At 43.9% G+C, this 14,394-nt stretch overlaps 1 protein-coding gene across 17 annotated transcripts in view; it reads right to left on the reverse strand.

Moving 5' to 3' along the window:
* The window catches only part of LOC119221817 (adhesion G protein-coupled receptor L3-like), a 182,496-nt gene that overhangs the window by 93,170 nt on the left and 74,932 nt on the right, over positions 1-14,394 (reverse strand). For all 17 annotated transcript variants that reach the window (XM_062560901.1, XM_037477914.2, XM_062560879.1 and 14 more), the window contains one exon: positions 11,241-11,454. In XM_062560901.1, coding sequence (XP_062416885.1) covers positions 11,241-11,454 — 214 coding nt within the window. The remainder of the gene's footprint in view (positions 1-11,240; positions 11,455-14,394) is intronic.

The raw sequence follows: 14,394 nt of genomic DNA on the forward strand, positions 1-14,394 counted from the left end.
AACAATTAGAAAATCCAAAAGTGACATCAATAACCAATACAATTATAACATTACTATTTAAAAATAATGTTCTATCATTTGTATTACTTTTAAAAATGTACCTTTTCTGTTACTGAGTAATTGTATTATATGCTGCTGTAACCTAATCTCCCAACTGCAATCAACACGTTCCATTATGTCTTTTATTAAATATACTGCTGTTATGGCTTTTGCGCAATCCTGTGATCTGAAATGCAGATTGCAAAGAAAGCTGTCTTCCAAGAGCTGATTATATCATTTTAAATTTTATCATAGAGATCAATGGTCCCCACAGAAACCAGAGCCCAGTATTAAAATTACATCTGGCTATATAGGTGAGTGTTAAAAATGGAAATGAGACACCGTCCACTCAGAAACAGATAGTTAGAGAACTCAGAAACCCGAGTGGGCAGTTAAAGGTTGCAAGAGAAATGAGTGTTGAAGGCAAGATGAGACAAGCAAAATAAGTCCATGTATGTATGTGCACCAATTAGCAGACTTGCAGACATGCAAAAGGCTATATTTCAAATGGCGTCAGGGTGTACACGCCTCACCTATTGGATTTGTACTTTCATAATGGAGAAATTTCAATTTCGGGCTGGCATTAATAAAAAATGGGATATGACCCAACAGCAGCCCATTGGCTTTGTAAAATGTGATTTCAAATGAAGATATCCCGGAAAGGCATATACTCAAAATGTCTAATCTTGTAACTAATCAAGCACCAACTGATGTTGGAGGTGAACAGTATTGTACACACCAATATCAGGAAGCAGTGGGCGTTAAGTAAATCCCATCAACTTTTCAAGGTGACACGGTATACCTGATTTGCCGTCAAAGAGGAACAAGGCTGCAGCGCAGACCTTTTATCTCTGCATGCTGCTATTGTCATTCTCCAACTATGAGCACAGTATCACTTTCCTCTTCCGCTCTAAACGCTGCCGGGTTTATTCTTCTACTCCCTGCGCCTATGACACAGTTACAGATTGCACGGACACTTTCAATTTGTAGTTGTAGAGTGATTTGATGTATAAAAGAAAAGCTAGAACACAGACACATTCAGGCCTTCAAAACAGAGCAACTTACAACCATTGTGGCGGCGTAAAAAAAACCTGCCCATGTTAGAGGTGGAGCAGATCATTCTTACCCACAAAATCCAAAATAAGCACTTTCCCGAATGTGGGAGGAGTACCATTATACTGCAAGAAATGGTTATTATAGCAATTAATTTTTTAACAAAATTGAATCAAAAGTACTATAATCTCCGTTGAAAATGTCTATCCTAATATTAATGGAAATTACTCGGTTAAATGGAGGTCACACACACACACTCCTTCCACTGAAAATTCATGTAGTAGTTAGCAATCAACCCTTCTGTGTAGTTCTTCTTCATCCTGATTCATGTTGTTGAACCTTTTTAATGTTAATAGAGAAAGGAAGAAAAGAAAAGGAATTTTCCGTGCCCAATTCTTTTAAAGTCCAGACCAGGGATTCACATCCAGCGCCTCGAACCTTAACTAGATATTCAGCTCCCACCCTCTGCAGCCCCACCTCAACGAGCACATGGATTTAGGTCCATGGCAGCGAGCACAAAAGTCCTGCTTTATGGGAAGCCCGTTTGGACCCAGCAAATAATGAGTGGGCGGGGCTGCACTCTATTGTGGTGTGGCATTACTCTGTGGCAGCTACAAGCATTTCCCTTAAAATCACACCCTTGTAAGCAACAGTCCGGTGGCGGGAAAGGCTATTGATGGAATCTAACCAACAAGAATGAAGCGGCACGCAAGTGGGGAGCTCTCCCTCTTTGCGATATTGACGTGGTCCAGGTCAGGAGACAAACCGGAATGGGAAATTATTGGGCCGGCAGGAGACGCCATTCTAGAAAGAAAAAAACGTCATCAGGAACGTGTGCGTCACTGAGCATGAGGTGCTGAGGTGGCACAATCAATGAGACAGACAGATCTTTCAGCAGAACTATTTACCAACATATAGGTTTGAACTTGGCCAGCTTCTATGAAACAATCAAGACTTGCGTATCGTCTTTGTTAAATCAATAAAGCAAAAAAACTCAGGTGTCAGTCAGGCTTTGCAAAGCCACATTGCTCAAATACACAGGAGAAGCTATGAAAATTCAATTAATCTTTTGTCATCAATTCTAAACACCCTGGGAGTCATGCACAACTCAGAGAACCCTGAATAATACAAGTCTACAAGTGGACATTTCCATATGGATTACTGGATATGTATGGAGTTGAAGTGGCAAACTATGAATATTCAGCCGCTTGGGCTAGATCAAAGTGAATTATGCAAATGTGCTTATGAAACATGGATTACAATGGTGTCATCATTTTTTCATCTCGAACATTGGTGAATACGGTTTTAGCTTTCCATGCAGGTGGGACTAGCACCTGAAGATGAAACAGAAAGGAAGTTACACCCTTTTCATTGATTTGGATTCATGAGTAAGAACGTATCAATTAAAAAAAAGATCTGTGGAACTGTGATTGCAACATTGTAAGCTCACCTTCATGATCACAGATCTGCATGTATTTTCTTGCTAAAAAAAGAAGGAAAGAATCATTTGTGAGCGTCAACTGTGGGTGACGGAGACAATGCTAATAAAACAGGTCCTTTGTGAGGCGCTAACCGCGCAGCCATCACTGAGTGACGAGGGAAGTGGGGTGAAACCGCTCCTCGTCTGGCTCTCCCGATTTCATCTTGCCAAGAGAGGCATTGAAGTACAATAAAAAGACACAAGACATTGGAAGAGGAGTGCTAAGGAGGGCAAGAGGGATTCACAGCAGATCAGTAATTGAGAGGACAGGGAGAGAGAGGGATAGAGGGGTAGATGGCAGGATTAAGAGAGGTAGACGGTGCCTTGTAATGCTGGGCTGAGCAATGGCCGCTGGCTTTACCAGCCGAGTACTTTGAGCCATCCACCGTTTCAGTGGGACTGGAGTACCTCCTCGTAGCCTTAAGTCTCAAAAGATGAGTCATTTTCAAGCAATGTTCAGAGCCAACCGAGCCGAGTGTCACCCATCACATGGATCAAAAACACAGGCCAAATCAAACATTTCAATTACCCACTACAAATAATGACAATGCGGTGTTGTGGCAGAAAGAAAAGACTGCTGTGTCCTCTCGCACAAAGCTCATAAAAGAATCAATGTCCCAACTTCTGTAACAAACGCTGAAGACCGGTTGAAATGCACTTACTGTAAGTCGCTTTGGATAAAAGCGTCAGCTAAATGAAATGTAATGTAAATGTAATGACTAATCAAATAACGACCCCAGAGTCAGTTATTTTACATGCCGTGAAACACTAGAGATTACAGCAGAAGAATGGAGATCTAAATGATCATTTAATATTGGCTATGCACAAGGGACAAGGGTCTAATCAACTCAAATCAGTAGGGGGCTTCATAAGTAAAGTAAATTCCGAAACCACTGGAGAAACATCTGTCCTTCCAGAATCCCAGAAGAGAACAGACAGCTTCGGATCAGCTAGTTGGAAAAGAAGGACTCCAGGCCAAAGCCAACGGCCATTACAAACGCAATCATATTCATCCACCAAGGCCGTGTCTACTATTGCTCTCGTGGCAAGAGGCCAATAAATACTACCAAAGGCAGCTAATCTTGCACAGATGTTGAGTTTCATTCAGCAATAATGTAACTGGCTGTGTGGTAAAACTTTGTTTGGATGTTTCCATTTTTTTTTTCTCACTTAAGTGATTAATAAGGTGGGATTCAATTAGATGTGCAGACTTTTATATGCGGCGGCATCACCGCTGCTGCCAAAACTACGACTGAAGCAGTTTGTTTAAGCCGTTTACTGCATATGATTATGACAAACAATTTCCCACAATAATCCTGTTTACACGACTCTCCAGAGACAGTTGTGGATTTAAAAAGAAGCTAAATAGTCTGCTCACCCTCATCAAATTTAATCAAAAAGATTACCATCATGGTTCTGCTGTAAAACATTAATCTGCCATTCAAAATGAATTTCAGGAATCAGGCAATGCTAGACGATCTAAGTTAGGAAACGACTTCTGCAGGACCAAAATACCAATAAATGAGCTAGAAAAGGGATGCTAAGGGGAACATTCTTCCAATCATTAGGTAAGCATAAATTACCATAACAATTCACACAAGTTGTTGTGTCAATGTGCTAAACTGAGTGGATGAATGAGCCACAAGACGTCTTGCCGCGAATCAATATGAGAGGGTGTCTTTGTGTCTTTGGAGAGAGAAGATATGTAGTCAGGAAAGTTATCAAGTGTCTGTAAAAGTTGCATGCCCTGTCTGTTACTGGGGGAAAAAATGGATTGACTGCTTCAGAGCAGACCTCAAATGTGTATGTTGCCTTCTTCTTCGTGCCAATTAAAAAAAAAAAAAAAAAAAGCAGAAAACTAAAAGAACAAGGATGAAAGACTGTGGAGCGCAGAGAAGGGCAAGTATCAGATCGAGGAAGGGAAGAAAGCCGAGTCGGCTCCCTGCACTCTGACTAACCACCTGCTCCTGACTGAATTAGCCCTTTCTTTACTGTTTGCACTCATCCAAGTGAAACTCACTCCCCTAGCTGATAAATGGACTGAGGCCTCCCACTTTCACTTTTCAGAACATTTTAAAAACACCGTGTTTGGTGAGCCTCCACTGTGACGGCCATTAATCTGACACCAAAAGACCCAACGACCAGACCCAGGCTTCCTGAGGGAAATGTGCCCAGAATCCAGACAGTGGACAAAACTCTCAAACTTCCGGCTGCTCTGGCAAAGTCCTCCACTTGCGGGGCCATAACAACGTCTACAGGGTATTCTGCTCGGGATCTAACAATGGCCAACGCTATGGTTGGACTCAAACCGCTGGCTCGGTTGGAGTCAATGTGCTCCTCTTTTATCTCAATCTCCTGAGAAATACCAATTCCGCTTGATACGGGGGGAGATGTGCTACTTCATCCCCCGTTGGCTAACCCTGAGCTTCCTTTCCCGTCTAATGACCACACGGTCCTGTCGGGCCGTTTTTTTGGAGACCCGGGCTTGGGCCGGATGAGCTGCGGATTTAAAATGTACGGCTGCTAATTGGCAAAAACGCGGGAGGCTCTTATCAAACGCGTACTGGAGTGGGGTTGGGCGTACGAAGCGGCTGAAAAAATGAGATAATGAACGTCAGGTGATGAAAGAAAAACAAATCTCTTGGATTTAAAAAGTCTTTGCGAGAAAAAGAGTTCCGCGGGGGCACCAGGCCAACATGTACAGATGGTGAGGGGGTTGAAGTTCCTACAGTAATCCAAAACAACTTCCAAAAGGTGTTTATTACTTATTTTTGCCTTATGCTGATAAGGGGATGTTTTGTCTCTCTCTGTGTGTCAGAGACGTTATTAATATTCCTTTGCATATTAATGCTGCCATGCAAAACCACCCGCCATTCTCTATTTGTTCATACAATTACAGCGGTCCTTTGTCCCCCGTTGCGCTCATCGGTCATGTTTTTGTTCTGTAATTGTCATGTGCTTAACACATAATTGTATCATGAAAAAACAACAATAGCCTCCTATGGAGAATAGGCAAGACGAACCAATGCCTCTTGTTTTAATAGAGAAAGGCTCGTCGAATAAAAAAAGAGAAATGTAGAAACTCTGCTGAGTGATCAATGCAGAATTTGCACTAGAATCCAATATGCTGGGTACAGGGAGAAAACAAAGTACGTAATTATAGGCATATCTTGAACAATATGACTAGTTTGAGAGTAGGAATCAAAGTCTGCATTCTTTATCTATAGCGGCACCTCCGAGATATTTGCACCACCAACATTAAAGTCATGCATTAATTTACCCGACGTCCCATTGTTTATGCAAACCTCGACACAAAAGGCCACTTCTGATAGAGCTGTGGGGGTCATGCATGAGCAATGACGGTATTACGCTCACATCTGCTCAGTATGATAAGCTCTCGCTTAATGTCAATGGCACTCTCCTATTTGCTTGAATGAAAGACTCTATTAAGTATTTATGGATATGATGTGAACGCATTCAGCTTTATTTAATGCATTAAGTATAAAAGACTACATTAAAGCTGAAAAAACGAAGACTATTAAAGGCGTAGTCAAGCATTTTAGCGCTACACTTGCATAAAGCCGCGGGACTTAAACCGCCAAAGGCCTAGATATGCTGACTTTTATATGGGTCAAGCTCCAAATACTCTGTAGCCTACATTTCCCATGATGCAACTTCATCGACTCCATGCCTGACATCTCCAGTTTGTAATGCTGGGTTTCTGTTTCAAAGCGTGGGCACAGCAATAACACTCATGACCTCGAAGGGGTTCTTTTTTCTGACCTGTATGAAACAGTTCTCACCGTGTATTAATTTTCTTTCTAAAACACAGACCTCACGATGAAAACCTCAAAAAAGAAACGGGACTGTAGATATCAAGCAGATGGTCCCAACCTGATATGTGGCGAGCCACCCTCAGAGTCGAGGGCGGGCGAGGACGGGTAAGCTATTCAGAACAATTACGTGCAGCTTTTTAAATCTTCATATACCGTTTCCGCCTTTGTAACTTACACACATAACATCCCCTTGATTTAAAGACCTCAGCAACCACATTTTTCTCATCTATCCATAACATCCTCTTTTAAATGAGAGGATTTAAACGAAGATAGGCACAAAAAAAAAAAAAAAAACGCAGGGGATTCTTCAGTTAATCCTACTCTGCTGCTTAAACAAATATCTCATCAAATCCTTCAACTCCGAATCGAGGTCACAAGCCAAGGATAATGAGAACTATAACGTATGGGAAGGATCACCGGCGAAGGAGAAAGGATCCTCCCATCTGCTTTCCCCTTCTTATCCCTCAATCATTCTTGTCCCTCTGTCAGCACGTGTTCTTAGCCGTCTGGAGCGGAGCCATTTGTCTCCCACATTCCAGCGAGTGTGGTGGAGTAAATAATGGCCTGGAAGCATTTATTTTGCACATAAACATCATTAACAGGGAGATTCTCAAATGTCAACTGTCACCAGGCCAGCAGGTTCAAGTCACGAGTTGCGCTCGTTTAGTTTCATCATCCTCAGGAGCCTCGTCAAGCTGTGATGTCTATTGACCTTCATCATCAGAGTCATGTGCATTAACCCAAAACGCTGGGGAGACAAAAATGCGTATTGTTCTCCTATGTTCCTTCAAATGACGAGTGTGAGGACACGGCAGTGGAAGCAATCCCAGAGAGGCCGAGGCCACAAAAACCGAAAGCCAAACAAAAGAGGGCCAAGAACGTGCCTGTGTGTGTGTTGGGCTGAATGTATCTGGTGGCTTTGCACCTTGCTGACCTGCTTTTCTCCTTCAGGGGTCATGCACCAGCCTGCCACAATGCTATCAGCTGTCCCTTAAGGTGTCTGCTGAGGTCTACTGAGACATAAGGTGATATATAGCTTTGATATAGCCTGTAATTACTGGCCGTGAAGGCCACACCGCCTTGGGGAAAGGAAGAGGGGAACACAAAAAGAGGGAGGGGGGGGGGAGAGAGAAGCACTGGGACCGATGAGGGAAAAAAAAGGGTCACTGTTGTTTGAAAGCACAAGTGCCCGTCCCCTCTCCAGTGATTTCACACAGTGGGGAAATGGCACTAGATCTATAAATGCTTTGGAGAGAGGCGGCTTCAACAGACGCCTCGGCTCCCAAACAATAAGCTCCAAAGATTGCCCAAAAGGGACTAGCAATGATTGCAAAAAACCACAGGCTCCAGTATGCCTGCAACACTACACAAATACTGGCCTCCCACCGTGCTGAATTAATTCTCGGCAGCGCGTTTCAATCACGGCATCATTAGCGTCCATCCAGCTCACAACCCTGCACCACCTACAGGTGACGTGTTTATCCAGAGGCTGCGGATTCTGCGCGGCCACGACACTCGCAGCACAAAGGGGAGGGTCGGCTAATGAAAGGGAGCCATTCATTTCACCCCTCGTCACAGCATGGTGCGGGACAACCGTCATTTTGGGATGCATTACCAGCACTCACGGGCTCAGTGGCGCGCTATCACTCAGATACAGGCTGCTATTAGCGCTCGCTTAAAAGACTGTAATGGAACCAAACATCTTGCCGAAAAGAGGGCCAGTACACACCTCTGTGAGTGGGCCAAACTGGAAAAGGTAGCACTCGGGGGTTGATAGCTGAATACCAATGGAGGGCTGTTAGTGGCTGGGGGGGGAGCAGTGCGGATTGAGCTGCCCGAATGTATATGTGCAGCTCGCGAGAGAGACAGTGACACGGTTGGGCATTTGCTGGTGATGGATGCTGGCCTGGCATGCACACTAAGTCGGCAGCAGCAGCAGCGTGGCTGCTCTTCAGACAGGACGTGCATTCTAAATACCACACTTGCCAGTCACCACGACTTAACTGGTGCCAGCAGGAGGGGCAGGTGGTACGCAGGCAAGGGGAAAAGAAATAGGGAGCAGAGAACCCACTGGAGGAAACTACTATTTGTGCATTCACAAGCATGCTAATTCGATTGCAAGGTAATGCTCACATTATTGCAAATAAACATGTTTATCCGTGTTTAAATTTAACATAATCATATTAGATTAATTGCCAATCTTTTTGCAGTCTCTGCTGTGTCCAGTTTTAATAGATACTAACTGCATACAGTTACGGGAATGGTGGAATCTATGAAAGACAAGCTTTTCCCTTTCATTCCAATAAAACATTATTTCCCCAGACAACATACCATGCGGCCAAATGAAGAAGTTCTTTAAGGAGTTGGTGTCACCCTTGAAAGCAATTTATTCAGATGTTTAAATGTAAATTGGACCTCCATTTTTTGTGGAATGCGTTGGGAGCCAAACTACCGTATATGAGGTGCACCTTAGTATGCACACTGACTTTTTGATGTCAGAACAGCAAAACCTGCTTTGAATAAGGACGTGGTATCAACATGGGACACAGCCTCAAGGGTTCTTAGAGTGGGAGATAACGTAAAGATTGAGTGGACTCAGCTTCAAGTAAGAGAGAACGGTTAGAATGCAGCTCACATTGTGACTACTCACCACTTTGCTGTGACAAGGTCGATTACGGAGGGCAACGGCTGATTTGGTTTTATCAGACTGAAAAATCCACAGGGCAGAAACCTATTTCAGAGATCCCAATCCAAAAATACATGGTTATGTTGTCCTGCCATGAAATAATGATTATTAGCCGATACAGCCATTATTATTTTTCTGTCGCCCTGTGTGTTATGTAGTCTACAACTCATCCTTTCAGACATAAACGCAGCAACGCACAACTCGTTGATACAACAATTGTTGTGGACATCATGCAAATGCTTGTTCTGGCTATACCGTGCCTGTAAACACACTGCATGATCAATACGGGGGGGGAGAAAGGAAAAAGGAAATAACTAGGCAGGGGAGAGACATTTATGAAAGATTGTACTTGCCTCACTGCTGATAACAGCTCATTGAGATTTAAGTGGACACTGTACTCAAGAAAAACACAAGTTAAAGAGACACTAAAATGTGTGCTTAGAAGCCACAGACCTGATCAAATCGTGTTAGTTGTATTTGTAAAAGGATCACGACCTTGAAAAATTAACTGAGACAGTTATATAAATATGGGACATGGTTTTGCCCTTTATCACAGATCACAGGGTCATCGCTGAAATCGTGTGATATAACAACCTTTTTCTGCTCAAATTGCTGCTTTTCTTGTTGCACTCTATTTTTCTTTTAACCCTAATGAGCCGAGCCGCAGGTGTCTAGCAACGGCTCTGAGCGTCGGAGGGGGGGGGTTTGTTTGTTGCGCTAACCTCTGCATGCTAATGTATTGACGTGACGCTGTAGACACAAATATCCAATAATACTCTCATCACACACTATGTCCTCCACTTTGCAACCTCTCTTCTCCTCTGGCTCTGAATTGAGCGTTCTAGCATCACCGAAACGCCCAGGTAGCAACAAGATGCTATAAAGGGTTAGTTCTCTATGTTGGTTTTGTGTTCTTGACAGTAGCAGTAGACCCGTTGATTTATTCCTGCAGGGATTTTTAGTCTGAGTAGGCGGCTGGAGAACAAGGGAGCAACAGGGTGCATCAATTACCTGACAACATATTTCACACCACCTCTTTTCACCATCAGATGCTTTTCACACAGCTGATTATCCGAACTCTATGGCACCAAACTAAAAGGGCGAGAGCAATTGTTTGATAAAAGCCCAAAGGTCCATTAGTATTGTTCAAACCTAAAGCTTTGGGAATCAAAAGTGGGCTAAAGTTAACAGAGAACCAATTTAGATAAAGTCCATCGCTTGTAAGTGCAGCAATAAGTCAACCGACTATACATGCTCACTCCACAGCCGCCTCGAGACAATTTCTGGAGACCAGACTTCTTGGTGAGACCTCGAAACTTGTGTATACATTGCCTTAATGTAGGCCATCCATTATACGGCAAAAACCAAAGCACGGTAAGCCTACGCTGTGTCTGCCTGACAAATAGTTCCCGGGTTCTCGGTCTGTGCACAACGGGGTCGTAACTCTGAAGACAAGACTCCACGTGTGGCAGCAAGGCCTATCGAGCACATTTCTATTTGGACAAATAACTGATCATATATTACTCCAATTAACCAGTGACTTCAGGACTGATATGGATCAGCAGACACGTGCGGTGAGGTTTATTCTTCTTCAGCCAATTGATCCACCATGGGGACAGTTACCAAGCCACACAACTACACAAAGGGGGGTATTCATATCAATTCTCTTTTTTTTTGCAATGCTACTAATGACTTTACAATGCAAACATTGAGATGCAATTTGTTCAACATTGTAAAATCTATGCAGACTTTTTTCACAAAGAAAGTGCATTTCAATAGTCTACAATGTGAAAAAGGTGAATAACTGCAGCAGTTTAATAAAGAAAAACACCCAAAATCCATTTAAGAAGACCTCAGGTGTGATTTACGGCATTTCTACAATTAACTAAAGATTAAGACTGATTTCGCTTCCAAGATTTCTGAGTATTGATACTATTTATACATAAAAATATTCACATTCCATATTTCAAAGTTCAGCCAACTCAGCATTTTTGTTATTATAGTCATTGTTTATAGAGCTTTAAACAAATCGAGCATGTCTTGCAGCTCTAAGTTCAAACACAGAAGGTAGAAGAGAAATATAGAAGGCCAAACAAAACAGGCCATTTAGTGAACTCATAAAATTCCATCAAAAAGAAGACCTCACCTTTGTGACATGATCTTGTATGCATCCGGGAGGTAACACCGGGTGTTCTCCATCTGCGCTGGGTCGGCGTCACAGATCTTGTCGTCGGTGCGGCCGTAGTTGGCGCTCTCGATCATGATGACGTCCGTGCCTGGGCATCGCAGCTCGATGGGATAGCTCTCGCACGACAGCTCCCTCCTCACCACCGCCATGGGGATGGGTGCTCGACTGAAGGCTGCACAGGGGGAAAGTAAAACAAGTGGAGGGTTATTCAGATCCCTTTCCTGTCTACAAACGCCACCCCAGAGTTAGGTATTGACCAGAATTAAAAATAATTAAAATGACCAATATAGGAAAACACAAAAGCAGATGGGACCTGTAGATAAAAAGGCCCACCCTGGTCTACAGTGTGTGGGTGGACGGACGCTGGCTGTTTGGAGTGTGGGAGGATGAGCAATACCACCGGGGCCCTCGTGAGGCCAGGAGTTGAGAAAAGAGAGAGTGTGAGACTGACACAGATCAAAAGACAAGGAAATGGACACAGTGTTTACATATTGGCTGGTGGAAAGTAAAAATTAATTACACGGGCATTCCACAGAGAACTTAAAAACGGACCGAAGTAGAGCTGAGCGTGCATCATGTAAACCGCTACAATAGCCTTCCAAACAAGAGTTCAGAATTCTTAGGGGACGCTTCATTCCTTTGTCTTTTAAAGTGATACAATGCCCTCCATTTACGCGCACACTGGCATGAGGCGGAGGGTCAAAAGGTGCCTGCTGCCTCGAGCCGCGGCTCGCAGTCTGTCGGCCCCGGAAATGCGGCGTTTACCGCGGCAGGCAAAAAGGCCCCGAAAGTGGCAGCGTGACCGAGCGGCGTGCGGTTCGGAGGTTGCTATTCTTCCTCCCCTGTAGGGGAGGCCCCGCACGCCCTCCCACGCACGCACGCACGCACGCACAAACGCACATCTGCGGAGGTCTCGCGCACGCGCGTGCACAAAGGATGGAGGAGTTCTGTGTTTACAGCCAGAGTAAAAAACGAGCGAGAAGTGTAAACATTGGCCCGAGTGACTGTAGGAGGACTGCGGCAGTTATAGATTTTTTTTATAAACATCCCTTCAGACGAGCGTCTGCGCTGCGAAAGCCACCACTAGACACCGAGCAGCCGGGGACATTCATCAGGGAGGAAGGAGAAGGCAACGGCATTTTCCACATGTGAGAATCGGGCTTGGGAGAAATCAACCGAAATCAATGTCATGATGAATTGTTGCATTTAGCGTGGCACCAGTAAATGAAACCCCTTTTTCTTTTACGTACACAAGAATCTCCGGTATTTCCGTCGGTGTGTGTGTGTGTGTGTGTGTGTGTGTGTATGACAGAGGAAGTCTCCATTTTAAGCTCCAGTCCCTTCCTTTGTTGCACAAACATCAAATGAAGCACATTCATGGCAAGGTGATGAACTGCTCTGTTATTTATTACGTGTGAGATTGATTCTTTTAGTTAGTTTATGATATGGCTGTCAGGTAAAACGGGTTGCTCATATTTCCTCCGCAAAACTATAAATATGACTGATGTCCAAGAGAAGCTACATTTTTTCAGCATCATGTTGAATCATATAGCATTTGATGGGCCAAGTGCAACAGCGTCCACACGAGTTCCTCTATTTGGAATGAAACCAAGCGGAATTCACGCCATGACCAACACACAATTTTCTCTCATCTCTGCACGATATTAACGCACACAGCTCATCGATTCGGCTTTACCGTTCCATGGTACACAATCCAGGCAGTTTTCACATCTCCAAATGTCATCCAGATACCGCTTCTTATCGTGAACCAAAAACACGAGGAGGAATCACAAAGACGGAAAGGAAAGGTGAAACAACAAAAGAAGCCCCTCATTATCTTGTCACTTCATTGTGTCACAGAAATCCTCCAGACCCCAACACAGTAAAGCACACTCGCCATGGAGACATCACAAAGTGGAGTAATTGTATTCATTCTGCTGATGAAAGCCATCAATTATCTCACCCCTAATGGGGAGATGGGTTTCGCCCCCTGAAAAAAGTACTGGTATGGATCTCAACAAACTTCTTTGAAATTGACAAGCGCAGAGAAAAAGGATAATATAGGTTGACTTTGGCAAATACAAGTCTTGCTTTGTTTATTGATCAACAGTATTTTGTGTGCCTTATCTCTTTTCTGGAAAGCTGTCATGGAAAGAAAAGGAGGAAAAATGCACAAAAATGGTTTTTATTATACAACCGTAGAAATTTGAATCTTGACTAATTTGATCGCAAAGCTCTGTCTTTATGAATAATTCCTCCAAGCCTCGTTGCCCTAAAGAAAGAAAAAAAAAAGCGAGGGGGCTCGATAAATGCCTGCTTCCCCGTAAAAAGCATAGAAATCAACATCAGAAAGGCGAGCGTGGCGCCGTCGACATGGGCACCGGCAATCCCCTAATGCACGCGAGTAAATGCATGCCAATGGTGTCTCGGATTACCCGCCTAGTCAACAACTGTAGCGTAATTACATTTGTGCCCGGAGGCGGTGATTGATAGGGCTCATGTTCCCCCCCCCCCCCCCCCCCCCCCCCGGGAGCCAGAGGCGGCATCCTGCACCGCTCATCATTGGCAGAGCTATCCAAAATCTAAATAGCCTTACAGGAAAGTCCCTCCTCCACTCTTATCTTCGGCCCGTGTTCCATTCTCTTCACCTCCCTCTTCCCTCATCTGCGGGCTGACGCGGCGGGCGGAGGATTCCCGTACGGAAGGGATCTCCTTCTGAAAGCGGACTGTCGGACACTCCCGTCACGGAGCAGAGATGGGTGACATCACTCAAATGAATATTTAGAACAATGCCAAAAAGGGCAAAAGAAAGGTCAGGGAGGAAAATGGTCATTTGGAAAATGTCGACCCCCCTGCAGCGTTTTTAAAAATAATTTAGAAAAAGAAAACAGTTTGGAGTTGTGAAAGTGGGTTTGTTAATAGTAACAAAATAAATTATATAGGAGGAAGGAAACATTTTGCCTTTAAAAAACAGCGCTTTTGCTCTTTGGTCGCTGACACATTCTCCTGAATCAACCAACACCCAAGTGCAGATGGAGCGGAGAGAGAATGACATTTAAAAGTCATCATTAGTAACAAAACAGGGGCCTTAAGGGGGTCTTGTATTTTCATT

The sequence above is a fragment of the Pungitius pungitius genome, chromosome 1 (genome assembly GCF_949316345.1).
Source record: "Pungitius pungitius chromosome 1, fPunPun2.1, whole genome shotgun sequence".
NCBI lineage: Eukaryota > Metazoa > Chordata > Actinopteri > Perciformes > Gasterosteidae > Pungitius > Pungitius pungitius.